Below are 15164 nucleotides of genomic sequence, written 5' to 3'. Positions count from 1 at the left end.
TTCCTCCCTCTATTGTAATAAATCGTTGGTGGCACAGTGTGCGCCCCCCCCCTTCCTCCCTCTATTGTAATAAATCGTTGGTGGCACAGTGTGCGCCCCCCCCCCCTTCCTCCCTCTATTGTAATAAATCGTTGGTGGCACAGTGTGCGCCCCCCCCCTTCCTCCCTCTATTGTAATAAATTGTTGGTGGCACAGTGTGCGCCCCCCATCGGCCCCCCCTCCCTCTATAGCATTAACAACATTGGTGGCCAGTGTGCGGCCTCCCATCTCCCCCCCCCCGATCATTGGTGGCAGCGGGTTACTAGCAATAGTACAATAGTAAAAGATTCATACTTACCTGGGAGCTGCGATGTTCGTGTCCGGCCGGGAGCTCCTCCTACTGCTAAGTGTACTATTGCTAGTAACCCGCTGCCACCAATGATCGGGGGGGGGGGGGGAGATGGGATGCTAAGTAACCATGGCAACCAGGACTGTAGTAGCGTCCTGGTTGCCATGGTTAACGTTCGGAGCCCCAGCGATTAAACTGGGACTCCGATCGGAACTCCGCTGCCACCAATAATGGGGGGGGGGGGGAGATGGGAGGCCGCACACTGGTCACCAATGGGGCCGATGGGCGGCGCACACTGTGCCACCAACGGATTATTACAATAGAGGGAGGGGGGGGGCGCACACTGTGCCACCAACAAATTATTACAATAGAGGGGGGGAGGGGGGGGCGCACACTGTGCCACCAACGAATTATCACAATAGAGGGTGGGGGGGCGCACACTGTGCCGCACCTGAAGGGGTTAATTGTGCTGATCACGGCCCCCTGTAAGAGATCGGGTGCTGCCAGGCAGCAGGGGGCAGTCTTGTACACAGTTTGTAGTGTATTCTAACTAGAAGCGTCCCCATCACCATGGGAACGCTTCTGTGTTAGAATATACTGTCGGTTCTGAGTTTTCACGAAGTGAAAACTCAGCTTTGAAAAAGCTTTTATGCAGACGGATCTTCGGATCCGTCTGTCTAAAAACTAACCTACGGCCACGGATCACGGACACGGATGCCAATCTTGTGTGCACCCGTGTTCTTTCACAGACCCATTGACTTGAATGGGTCCGTGAACCGTTGGCCGTGAAAAAAATAGGACAGGTCATATTTTTTTCGCGGCCAGGAAACACGGATCACGGATGCGGCTGCAAAACGGTGCATTTTCCGATTTTTCCACGGACCCATTGAAAGTCAATGGGTCCGCGAAAAAAAAAACGGAAAACGGCACAACGGCCACGGGTGCACACAACGGTCGTGTGCATGAAGCCTTAAGGTAATATTGTACCTAAGTGTAGGATCTATAATGGTGATTACTAGGGCTAAAACATTGTGTAAAGATGGCAATTTTTACATTATTTTTAATTAACTTACCTGGGATTGACTGGAAAAACCACCAGTAATATTTATATGGAATTTCAGACCTTGAAAGAGAAATATTGATTTTCTGTTAATGGCAATGTTTATGTTTATTGAAGTCAATGGCCTGCAGTAACTGTAGTGTTATTATGTTGTTTTCTATTAAAACAAGATGAGGAGCCTAATGGAAAAAAAAAACTGTAAATACTAAATTAAAATTGAACAAAAAAATGCCTTTCTAGTGTCTTCCTAGGGGAGCATAGGAGCCCTGACAGGTCTGCTTCATGATAAAGCTTATGCCTATATTAATAATGGAATTATTGGAAAAATATTCTTGCAATTCTGCTTTGAAATTAACGTATCTTAAACTTACCCATCATTTACAAAAACTTTGGGAAACAGGCAGGAGAGGGTACTAAGAGGAGTGATGGAAAACATATAAATGTTGACTGCATGGCCAGCACTATGAAGAACTGTAAGACAAAGAAGCAATAGTGGCATATGATTATACAATCTAATACAAATTATAATACCAATAAAAGCTTGTATCTTAAATAGTTTGGGAGTGACAGATACATTTAGGATCCCTATCACCATGTCCACCCTCTATGTAAGATAATTACATGAATGCTCATTATGGCTGAATGCATCACAAAGATATCCTGCTAATCATCATACAGTGCCATCTTCAACATGAAGAGGAACTAATGGAGATGATTGAATGAATTCCAAATGTCTTAGGAAAGATATAGCAGCCAGTTGCATTTAATACTTCAGATAGAGAGGTTTTAGCTAGGGTAATGATAGGGTCACACCCAGTATAGTGTAGTATATATGTGTGTGTCACTGGGCTGCAGCCATTCAGTGAGGCTCTGGTTGCACTGTACATTAATATTTAAAGCTTTATTACTCAATTTTATCCTGATGTGTATCAGCCAGCTATCTGCCCAGTTTGTGTAAAAAAAAATGACAAACCACAGACAGAAATCTGAAAAGTCCACACTATCAGTCACTGTTGCATTGGACTATGCATGGCTGGTGGTAGCTTTGTGTGAGTATCTCCTGCATGGGAATTTTTCTCCACAATTTCAGCTGACAAAAACATTGTAGTATGCAAGCTGTGCAGGCAGAACATAAGCTGTGGCAATTCAAGCTTAGACATAGCAACTACAGCTCTCTTTCAGCATCTGAGGTGGGGGTCATTTGTGGAAAAAAAAAAATCAAACCAGCCGGCAATGTGAGCAAAATAATTCTTTCAGTCATCAGTAGCCAGGCCACATCCACAAGCAATACAGTGTTGTTGTCATCATCATCGTCAACATCATCAGCTACTGCCCCTCCTACTCCATCCACTCCTCATCCTCCGCTCCATTGTTAGTCCAATACGGAATGTGTGAGCAATAAACAACTATACATGCCCTGTAACCCACTTGTGTACCAAATGAACTCCCACCTGGCTAAATTGCTGCTGCACCACTTAGTGGATTCCACTGTCTTTAGGCATCTGATTGATAGAGGATACCGAGCGTTCATTATTTTGTGAAAAAAGCCATCCTTGTCTTATACTCTCAAAAAGTGGAAAGGGCGAGAATATGTGTTGTATTACCAGGATACGCTCTGTACCCAGTTTGCCACAGCTTTAAACAACAGACATCTGCCATCAGAAGGCCCCTCCCTAACCCCTACTAAGTCATCACCCCACTTTCTATATGGGTCAGTATAGTTTTGAGATTGAGTGCAAATCCCCATATCATAAATCCCCATGTTCAGCTGCTAGATTCTATTTTCCACATTTGAACGTATGGGTTAGGTCACATCGGGGATGAAATAAGGGATGGGGCCGCACTCCGAGGGGGATTGGGGTACTGGTAAACAGCCTGAATGCGATCCGTTGTCGGCCTTGAGGCACCCACCCCATGAGCTACAGGAAGCCAAATAGTTCAAGTTCAGCATTTAGACCTACAGGTAGAAGTGTATTGATCTCAAAGATGTATTTAGACTCTACACGAGACATTTGCATAATATGTTTTCCTCCCCTCCAGTGTTCTGCAACTTGCTCTATTGCTGTAAAAATAAAACCCTTTGGGTCTTGGTTGTGATGTGTTTTGAAATGTTTGGAGAGTGAATGTTTTTCATAGCCGATCCTAATAATGTTAATGTGTTCTGATATTCTTTTTTTTTATGTCCTTTTGGTTCTTCCCACATATTGTTTACGTTAGTGCTGTTACAAGTTAAGAAATCCTTCATTTCATGTGTATAGGAATTGGTTGTTGAGTGGATAGTGTCTGTCTTCTTTTGAAAGAAGGTTGTTTTACAGTTGCAACACATGTTACATCTGTAAAACCCCTTTATATTTATCCAGCCACTAATTGTCTTATTCAGTTTTTTATGTGATTTGACAGACGGTGCAATTTTCAGCCCTAAATTTGGTGCTTTTGTGTACACTATACAGTACAGACCAAAAGTTTGGACACACCTTCTCATTCAAAGAGTTTTCTTTATTTTCATGACTATGAAAATTGTAGATTCACACTGAAGGCATCAAAACTATGAATTAACACATGTGGAATTATATACATAACAAACAAGTGTGAAACAACTGAAAATATGTCATATTCTAGGTTCTTCAAAGTAGCCACCTTTTGCTTTGAATACTGCTTTGCACACTCTTGGCATTCTCTTGATGAGCTTCAAGAGGTAGTCCCTGAAATGGTTTTCACTTCACAGGTGTGCCCTGTCAGGTTTAATAAGTGGGATTTCTTGCCTTATAAATGGGGTTGGGACCATCAGTTGCGTTGAGGAGAAGTCAGGTGGATACACAGCTGATAGTCCTACTGAATAGACTGTTAGTCTTGAAGCTCATCAAGAGAATGCCAAGAGTGTGCAAAGCAGTAATCAAAGCAAAAGGTAGCTACTTTGAAGAACCTAGAATATGACATATTTTCAGCTGTTTCACACTTGTTTGTTATGTATATAATTCCACATGTGTTAATTCATAGTTTTGATGCCTTCATAGTCATGAAAATAAAGAAAACTCTTTGAATGAGAAGGTGTGTCCAAACTTTTGGTCTGTACTGTATGTGGGTGAGTGGAGATGAATGGGTATAACAGGTTGTCTTTCACAATGAAGTGTCAATGTTTTTTTAAAATCCTTTCATTTATTTTGTGCTGTGCATTAAAAGGTAAGACAATACGGATGTCATTATCTTTGTCTGTGTTGGTTTTAATGTTGTCTTTATTGAAAAAAGTGCCTCTGTCCAGGTTTCTGATTTTAGTCAAAGATTTTTCTCTCTCTGTAGTGGGGTAGTCTTTAGCGATAAATTATTTTTTTTCAGTATTTCTGCTTCCTGTTCAAATTGTTTATCATCTGTGCAGTTCCTTTTTAAGAGTCTGAACTGACCTGCCGGTATGTTGAGGAGCCATCTGGGTAAGTGACAGCTTGAAAAGAGAATGTGGCTGTTCCTTGCTGTAGGTTTCTGATAGGTACAGCAGACGAGCCTATCCTGAACTACCTTAATATGTATATCAAAATTTGATTAGAGGAAAAACATAAATTTATGGAATTGTTATTGATTTCTCGTAAGAAGTCTGAGAACTCTACATCACTCTTTCTCCAGATGAAAATGATGTCATCAATATACCGGTACCATAGCACCAGGTCCGTTCCAAATCTAGATGTAATGTGACAATCTTCCCATTCGGACTTAAAGAGATTTTCGTAGCTGGGGGCAAACCTGGTGCCCATGGCTATACCTCTAGTCTGGAGGAAGGATTCAGATTCAAAACAGAAATAATTATGTGTTAGAATATAATTGACTCCTTTAGCTAGATATAAAAAAAATTCAGTTTGATAAAGATTACTTTTTTCTAACTGTTCTTCATAGCATTGATTCCCTGTTCATGCTCAATTATCGTGTACAGTGAGTGTACATCTAAGGTCCCTAGGGTCCACTCTGGTTCAAATTTTAGATCTCCAATAATTTAAATAATTTGTGTTGTGTCTTTGATATAAGATTTTGTGTTTCTTACTACAGGTTGGAGAAGTATATCTATGTACTGTGATAAATTCGATGTTACCGAATCAAAACCGGAAATGATGGGGCGTCCAGGTGGGTTTTCAAGATCTTTATGTACTTTAGGCAAGAAGGAAAATACTGGGAGTCTTTGCTGTGTGTTTAAGATAAATTTGGCTTCTTGTTCTGATAGAATCCTTTTCTCCATACCTTCATGACATACAGTCAGGTCCATAAATATTGGGACATCAACACAATTCTAACATTTTTGTCTCTATACACCACCACAATGGATTTGAAATGAACAAGATGTACTTTAACTGCAGACTGTTAGCTTTAATTTGAGGGTATTTACATCCAAATCAGGTGAACGGTGTAGGAATTACAGCAGTTTGCATATGTGCCTCCCACTTGTGAAGGGATCAAAAGTAATGGGACAGAATAATAATCATGAATCAAACTTTCACTTTTTAATACTTGGTTGCAAATCCTTTGCAGTCAATTACAGCCTGAAGTCTGGAATGCATATACATCACCAGACGTTGGGTTTCATCCCTGGTGATGCTCTGCCAGGCCTCTACTGCAACTGTCTTCAGTTCCTGCTTGTTCTTGGGGCATTTTCCCTTCAGTTTTGTCTTCAGCAAGTAAAATGCATTCTCAATCGGATTCAGGTCAGGTGATTGACTTTGCCATTGCATAATATTCCACTTCTTTCCCTTAAAAAACTCTTTGCTTGCTTTTGCAGTATGCTTTGGGTCATTGTCCATCTGCACTGTGAAGCGCCGTCCAATGAGTTCTGAAGCATTTAGCTGAATATGAGCAGATAATATTGCCCGAAACACTTCAGAATTCATCCTGATGCTTTTGTCAGCAGTCACATCATCAATATATACAAGAGAACCAGTTCCATTGGCAGCCATACATGCCCATGTCATGACACTACCACCACCATGCTTCACTGATGAGGTGGTATGCTTAGGATCATGAGCAGTTCCTTTCCTCCTCCATACTCTTCTCTTCCCATCACTCTGGTACAAGTTGATCTTGGTCTCATCTGTCCATAGGATGTTGTTCCAGAACTGTGAAGGCTTTTTTAGATGTCGTTTGGCAAATTCTAATATGGACTTCCTGTTTTTGAGGCTCCCCAATGGTTTACATCCTGTGGTGAACCCTCTGTATTCACTCTGGTGAAGTCTTCCCTTGATTGTTGACTTTGACACACATACACCTACCTCCTGGAGAGTGTTCTTGATCTGGCCAACTGTTGTGAAGGATGTTTTCTTCACCAGGGAAAGAATTATTTAGTCATCCACCACAGTTGTTTTCCGTGCTCTTCCGGGTCTTTTGGTGTTGCTGAGCTCACCGGTGTGTTCCTTCTTTTTAAGAATGTTCCAAGCAGTTGTTTTGGCCACGCCTAATGTTTTTGCCATCTCTCTTATGGGTTTGTTTCGTTTTTTCAGCCTAATGATGGCTTACTTCACTGATAGTGACACCTCTTTGGATCTCATCTTGAGAGTTGACAGCAACAGATTCCAAATGCAAATAGCACACTTGAAATGATCTCTGGACCTTTTATCTGCTTATTGTAATTGGGATAATGAGGGAATAACACACACTTGGCCATGGAACAGCTGAGAAGCCAATTGTCTTATTATTTTTGGTCCCTTAACAGGTGGGAGGCACATATGCAAACTGTTGTAATTCCTACACCGTTCACCTGATTTGGATGTAAATACCCTCACATTAAAGCTGACAGTCTGCAGTTAAAGCACATCTTGTTCGTTTCATTTCAAATCCATTGTGGTGGTGTATAGAGCCAAAAATGTTATAATTGTGTCGCTGTCCCAATATTTATGGACCTGACTGTAGTTCTGTGAGTGATTGGTAAAATTCCTTAGTGGGATCTTTAATAATTTTTTTGTAGGTGATTTGATCTGATTATTGTCTATTGCATTCTTGGTTATATTTCTCAGTTTCTAAGATGACAATAGCACCCCCCTTGTCTGCCGGTCTAATCGTTATGTTATTTTGTGTTTGTAATTGTTTTATTACCTGGATCTCCTGATTTGAGAGATTGTTTCTTATATTCTAATTTTTATTCGTCTTAAATCTGTCTCAACACAATTTGGACTAAAAGCTCATGAACAAACAAAATCCTAGAAAAATGGGATATGAACTAACAATCCATTCCAGATGTTCTGTCCAGTCCGGTGAGGATTAAAAGTGTAAAATTTGAAAGTTGCGGGTTACCACTGATGAAGAAGTCAGAGTGAGACTTCGAAACGTGTCTTGTGAAATTTATTGTTGTACCCGCATACTTCCATACCAGGATGAACTTTGATTGATCTAATATTTGTAAGTGCTTCTCTGAATTTGAGCTATATATCCATACCGGCCCATGTATTGAGCATTTGAGCGCATCAACATAGAACCACGTGGGACCCCCAGCCTCGTGCGCATACACTGCCGACTACACAGCAACGGCTAGTACACCTATCCGCATCGGCTTGCGCTTGTGCATTAGCATCCGAGCATCTCGCTACAGAGCCACGTGGGACACCATTACAAACGGTGCCGGCTATACAGCAGCGGCCAAAATCCGTGAAGATTTCAGGAGAGGTAACATCAGCCAGTATACCAGTGCATGGTGGGACGCCACCAGAGGCATAGATTAATACTGGTTCGCTCCTACATATATCATAACTCCCTGAGATCGGAGTATCGATATGAAAATGTACTCTCCTATATAACCACACTTATTAAATTGCGCAAATTCGAACTTTCTAGGAACTGCTGAAGTACCGATATTTTATTAGATTGCCATGACTAGCTATATGAAATAAAATCATATTGGTATTGCGCAATAAAATACAGTGGAATAAACTAATAGACAGTTTTATGTTATTGTGGCCTATTAGATCACGGGACTACGTAATTATCACTAATTGATGTATTTTTTAAAGATACAAGTTTACCAAACCGTCTGAATTCTTGGAGAGGGACTTTATACCGGATTATCAATTATCATCATCATCCTGGACATTTGAGTATATGTTTTTACCCTTTGTTTTTCTATAATTTTCTTCTTTTTTATATTCATAGTATCTATTTTTTATCTTATTGTTACATTTATTTAGCATATTTTTAAGGCATGATCATGCGCACAATCAACTTTTAGGAGTAATATCTCCACTATTTATGCATCTCTATGTTTTATTAATCATTGCTTACTAATTAATAGATAAACTACCATATTCAATTATATCTGCGTGACCCCAGATACAGAGTGCCGGTCTATACTTCTATCTCATAGATCTGTAAAGACTTTCATACATCTCCAGCTGATTACAGTGAATAGATCTTCCATTCCTGACAGCGGGGCTGTTCTTGTCTGCTTTTTCATCATGTCTGATACTGTACTACTGCCACTGCTGCCCCTACTACTACCCTTATATAGCCACACATCTCTTGTCTTTTCCATCAGATTCCATATTGTACTGCTACTGGTGCTCCTAAAAAGGCAGATATTTTTAACTGCGGTTGTAAAAAGAAAAGCCTGTTGCTTCTTCACTTTACCGTAAATCGGGCACACTGTCACCGACTGGCACTTGTTTTTCTGACATGGAGTTTGTGGATATAGAAAATACAGTATGTATGTATTTTCTTTAACATAACACTAGACCTGCTGCTACTCCCCAAGAGATACACTTTAGGCAACTTGCTCAAAACAAAATCTTTGCTTCTTCACTTCCCCAGCACTTAAATTTGCAGTAGTGGAATTGGTGGAGATAGAATATACAGTACATATGTATCATGTTTAACAACAGCAAACCCGTTTTTCTATTACACAGAAAGGGATCATTTTTAGACCGCTTGTTCAAAACAAGTGGTCGCTTCTGCAGATACCACCATGTGTGTATAGGCAACAGTAGACTGTATTTTGGACAGTTTTTTTTAATTTTATTATTTTAAAAGCATAACAAATCCAAGTGTGCAGTGTGTTATTAAACAGGCAGTTTGTTATCACTGGCTACCATGCATTATTTTTTACCCATAGCCATATATGTCACTTTGATATTTTTAAGTCTTTGCATTAAAAAGTTTGAAAGGGTTTGGAAACTGTCCTAGAAAACCTAAGGGTGTCATACACAATTTTTCAGGGCAATCTGAGCACTTCAAATTTGGGTTGAATTTATTCATAGCCAGATCAAATCTGCTGACCAATTCATTTGAATTGTACCTGAAACGATTTTCAATAAATTCGCTCATCTCTAATACCTAATAGTACATGACAAAGTAATTTTTTCTGTTTTGGATTCATTAGTTATCTGTTGCTTACAGTCATATACCTATTGCATGTATGTGTCATCCCACTTTGCAACCTTCCCACCTGCGAGTGAGATAGTGCTAGAGTGTTGTTTAAAAGTTGAAAGTGGGGCTACAGCTCAGTGATGAATAAGGACCCGGCTATCGAGGTCCAAAATGCATAGACGCTGTATGGAGAGTACAGTATGGATTTTATTTGCACATTTTTCATTTGACTAAAGAATATCACTTTTGGAGAAGCTGGACTCTGCTACTTAAATTTTTCCTATCACAAAGTAAAAGTCACACATAGTAGCATAGGAGCATAGTACTAACCTACTAATATAACAGCAGTATTTGCAATAAGTCTGTGAAAATCCACTGCAGCGTCAAAAGGAATATATTGGTTTAAGAAGGTCTCCCTTAGAAAAGTGATGAGATTGCGACACATAGTGAGCAGTATGTAGGAATACATAAACGAGATACTTGCAGCTGCCCCTCGGGATATAATGATGCCTGGTAATGATACTTCACCAACGCCAGAGTGCTGTGACTCAACAGCGTAATCTGCAAGCAAAATTGGGAACATGTCTTAATGTACATTGTCTAACAATGGCAAAATTATTATAATTCACTTTAAGTGTTTTAGTTAAAAAAAATCCCTACTTGAGTTGGAGAGGAATATAAAGGTATACATTTGTAAAGATCACGCAAAATATAAGAATTTTTCATTTGGAATGTTTTTTTTTTAAATAACAGTATTCCTTCTCAGAACATTCACCTAATGTGTTTAGTGCCACCAAGAAGCAGTTTCTAGTGAGCAGATTCTTATACTGCATGTACATAGTGACTGCATATAAATAGTGACCATAAAGTAATAACCTTCCAATTATCATTCAAAAGAGCGTTTCTACAGGGAGAAACAAAAATACCAAACTTCAAAAAAGCTAAATTTAGCCAACTAAGAGAGGCCATAGGCCTAACTAACTGGGACAAAGTCCTCAAAAATAAAAATACAGCCAAAAAATGGGATATCTTTAAAAACATCCTAAAATCTCATTGTGAGAGGTACATACCGTATGGGAATAAAAGGTTAAGGAACAAAAAGAAACCAATGTGGATAAACAGAACTGTAAAGAAAGCAATAAATGACAAAAAGAAAGCATATAAAACCCTAAAACAGGAGGGTAGCACGGGAGCACTGAAAAACTATAAGGAAAAAAACAGAACATGTAAAAAACAAATAAAAGCGGCCAAACTAGAGACCGAGAGATTAATTGCCAAACAGAGTAAAACTAACCCTAAAATGTTCTTCAATTATATAAATGTTAAAAAGTATAAATCTGAAGGTGTCGGCCCCTTTAAAGAGTAATGAGGGGGGAGTCGCAGAGAGCGACGAGGAGAAAGCAAAGCTGTTAAATATTTTTTTCTCCAATGTATTCACTGAGGAAAATAAACTGTCAGATGAAATGCTGAATGCTGAAATAAATTCGCCATTAAAAGTGTCCTGTCTGACCCAGGAAGAAGTACATCAGCGGCTTAAAAAAATCAAAATAGACAAATCGCCAGGACCGGATGGCATACACCCCCGTATCCTAAGGGAATTAAGTAATGTCATAGCCAGACCCTTATTTCTGATATTTGCGGACTCTGTACTAACAGGGAATGTCCCACAGGATTGGCGCATGGCAAATGTGGTGCCAATATTCAAAAAGGGTCCAAAAACAGAGCCTGGAAACTATAGGCCGGTAAGTTTAACATCTGTTGTGGGTAAACTGTTTGAAGGTTTTCTGAGAGATGCTATGTTAGAGCATCTTATGGGAAATAAGCAAATAACGCCATATCAGCATGGCTTCGTGAGGGATCGGTCATGTCAAACTAATTTAATCAGTTTCTATGAGGAGGTAAGTACTAGACTTGACAGCGGCAAATCAATGGATGTCGTGTATCTGGACTTCTCCAAAGCATTTGACACTGTACCTCATAAAAGGTTAGTATATAAAATGAGAATGCTCGGACTCGGAGAAAACGTCTGTAAGTGGGTAAGTAACTGGCTCAATGATAGAAAACAGAGGGTGGTTATTAATGGTACATACTCAGATTGGGTCACTGTCACTAGTGGAGTACCTCAGGGGTCAGTATTGGGCCCTATTCTCTTCAATATATTTATTAATGATCTTGTAGAAGGCTTGCATAGTAAAATATCAATTTTCGCAGATGACACTAAACTGTGTAAAGTAATTAACACTGAAGAGGACAGTATACTACTACAGAGGGATCTGGATAGATTGGAGGCTTGGGCAGATAAGTGGCAGATGAGGTTTAACACTGAGAAATGTAAAGTTATGCACATGGGAAGGAATAATGCAAGTCACCCGTACATACTAAATGGTAAAACACTCGGTAACACTGACATGGAAAAGGATCTAGGAATTTTAATAAACAGCAAACTAAGCTGCAAAAAACAGTGTCAGGCAGCGGCTGCCAAGGCCAATAAGATAATGGGTTGCATCAAAAGGGGCATAGATGCCCGTGATGAGAACATATTCCTACTACTTTACAAATCACTGGTCAGACCACACATGGAGTACTGTGTACAGTTCTGGGCTCCTGTAAACAAGGCAGACATAGCAGAGCTGGAGAGGGTCCAGAGGAGGGCAACTAAAGTAATAACTGGAATGGGGCAACTACAGTACCCTGAAAGATTATCAAAATTAGGGTTATTCACGTTAGAAAAAAGACGACTGAGGGGAGATCTAATTACTATGTATAAATATATCAGGGGGCAGTACAGAGATCTATCCCATCATCTATTTATCCCCAGGACTGTGACTGTGACGAGGGGACATCCTCTGCGTTTGGAGGAAAGAAGGTTTGTACACAAACATAGAAAAGGGTTCTTTACGGTAAGAGCAGTGAGACTATGGAACTCTCTGCCTGAGGAGGTGGTGATGGTGAGTACAATAAAGGAATTCAAGAGGGGCCTGGATGTATTTCTGGAGTGTAATAATATTACAGGCTATAGCTACTAGAGAGGGGTCGTTGATCCAGGGAGTTATTCTGATTGCCTGATTGGAGTCGGGAAGGAATTTTTTATTCCCCTAAAGTGAGGAAAATTGGCTTCTACCTCACAGGGTTTTTTTTGCCTTCCTCTGGATCAACTTGTAGGATGACAGGCCGAACTGGATGGACAAATGTCTTTTTTCGGCCTTATGTACTATGTTACTATGTTACTATGTTACTATGTTACATTATTATATTGGACTAATTTCAGGAGAAGTTGCAGTCCTTAATCAAAAACAGCAATAAATACATCTGCATTCAGCTGTTGATAGCTGCGTTCAGCCATAATTATATAATTTTTAAAATAGGTAAAACAAAGCCTCTGCTATGTGAATGATAAGAATTTGGTGGCCTAAAATGGAATAATGAACTTGGAAGAGAACCTGTCCCCATTCTTGATGTTTGTTTTATGAAATATTCATATTCACTATAAAATACCAATATAAAATACCAATTATCGAGCATTAATGGAGTTTCTACTCCAGTTTTCTAACACGCTTCAAAGACATACTGATAGAGAACTTAGATTGAGAGCTCTACTGTGGAGTGATGATAGGCATGCCCCTACACATTCAGACAGTGGCAATGCTGATTGGACAGTGCAGGAATGTGCACTGACACACCTAGTAACACCCAATTGGCAATTCATTGATACATTTCTATAAACAATAACAGAGGAAACAAACAAAATAGTGTTATAAGAGACTATGCTCCAAAATGATTTTATGTGCAATATGAGTACTCCCTAAAAAAGACATGGCAAGAGAGGTGACAGGTCTTCTTAAATGGAGTTGTGCCACTAATAACACTTATCTCCCATACTGTGAAATAAGTATTCCCTGGGGGGTCCGACTGCTGGGACCCCCAGGTATCATGAAAATGGGGGTCTGGGAGTGCCGCAGAACTACCTCATGAGAATGGAGCTGTGGTGGGTCCTCTACTCCACTTGCTTTGATGAGACTGCTGAGTATACTACTCACAGCCATCCCATAGAAGTGAAAGGAGCAGAGGACACATGCACATCACCTCTCCATTCTCATGGGACAGTGTGCCAGCACTTGCAGACCGCCATTCTTGTAATTTCTGGGGGTCCTAGTGGTCAGACCCCCAGCAATCACTTATCCCCTAACCACAGCTTAAGTGTTATTAGGGACACAAGCCCTTTACAAAAGAACCTGTTAAACCCTCCAGTGATCAAACACATCTCCTGGCCATGGGATAAGTATTATTAGGGACACAACCCATATAAAAGATAACCTGTTGGACCCTCCAATGTTCAAACACTTATCCCTTGACCTGGGGATATGGGATAAGTGTTATTAGGGACACAACCCCTTTAACCCTTGCAGGACTAATCGATTTTTCACCTTTCTGCCCAGGCCATTTTAGCAAATCTGACATGTGTCACTTTATGTGGTAATAACTTTAAAACGCTTTTACTTATTCAGGCCATTCTGAGACAGTTTTCTTGTCACATATTGTACTTCAAGAGAGTGGTAAAATTGAGTCAAAATATTTCATTTTTATCTATAAAAAATACCAAATTTACCCAAAATTTTTAAAAATTAGCAAATTTACTAATTTCAATTTCTCTACTTTCATAATAGATAGTAATAACTGCAAAAATAGTTATAACTTTACATTCCCCACATGTCTACTTCATGTTTGGAACATTTTGTGAATGCCATTTCATTTTTTGGGGACGTTAGAAGGCTTAGAAGTTTAGAAGCAAATCTTGACATTTTTAAGAAAATTTCCAAAACTCACTTTTTAAGGATCAGTTCAGGTCTGAAGTCACTTTGTGAGGCTTACATAATAAAAAACACCCAAAAGTGACCTCATTTTAGAAACTACACCCTTCAAGGTATTCAAAACTGATTTTACAAACTTTGTTAACCCTTTAGCTGTTTCACAAGAATTAATGGAAAATGGAGATGAAATTTCAGAATTTCACTTTTTTGGCAGATTTTCAATTTTTTCCAGTAACAAAGCAAGGGTTAACAGCCAAACAAAGCTCAATATTTATTGCCCCTCCTTCTCCCTTTTTCCTGTAACTACTATTGAACTGCACCTCATTTAGTATATAAGTCAAGATCTGGTGTTGTAATATATACTTATTATCAGCGCCATTTGATATATCCTTGTCACTACCCAATAGTATTTGCTTCCTAAAATGATGTTAATAAACAGATCGTAAACAAAGACTTACGGAGTTTACAATAAGCCGGGGATGCGAAATAAGATCCCCATGGCAACATGCACGCCCACAGACCACGTCACTTCGGGTAAGGAGCGGAGCGCAGTGAGTCCAGCACTGCAATAGGCTGTGCCTTGAGACCGCGCGTCTCCATTCGGGATTGGTCGCCAGGTCAGGTGGGAGTAGACTATGGACGGCAC

At 39.8% G+C, this 15164-nt stretch overlaps 1 protein-coding gene across 1 annotated transcript in view; it reads right to left on the bottom strand.

Annotated features, from left to right (window-relative positions):
- Positions 1-15164, bottom strand: part of DUOX1 (dual oxidase 1) — a 278604-nt gene that overhangs the window by 40308 nt on the left and 223132 nt on the right. Inside the window, exons 24-26 of the mRNA XM_040413827.1 lie at positions 10041-10271; positions 1760-1859; positions 1402-1451 (exon numbers count right to left, since the gene is read on the bottom strand). Of these exons, the coding sequence (XP_040269761.1) occupies positions 1402-1451; positions 1760-1859; positions 10041-10271 (381 nt within the window). The remainder of the gene's footprint in view (positions 1-1401; positions 1452-1759; positions 1860-10040; positions 10272-15164) is intronic.

The sequence above is a fragment of the Bufo bufo genome, chromosome 1 (assembly GCF_905171765.1).
Source record: "Bufo bufo chromosome 1, aBufBuf1.1, whole genome shotgun sequence".
NCBI lineage: Eukaryota > Metazoa > Chordata > Amphibia > Anura > Bufonidae > Bufo > Bufo bufo.
The sequence above is the reverse complement of the archived record's forward strand: the minus strand, read 5'-3'. Positions and strand labels throughout refer to the sequence as shown.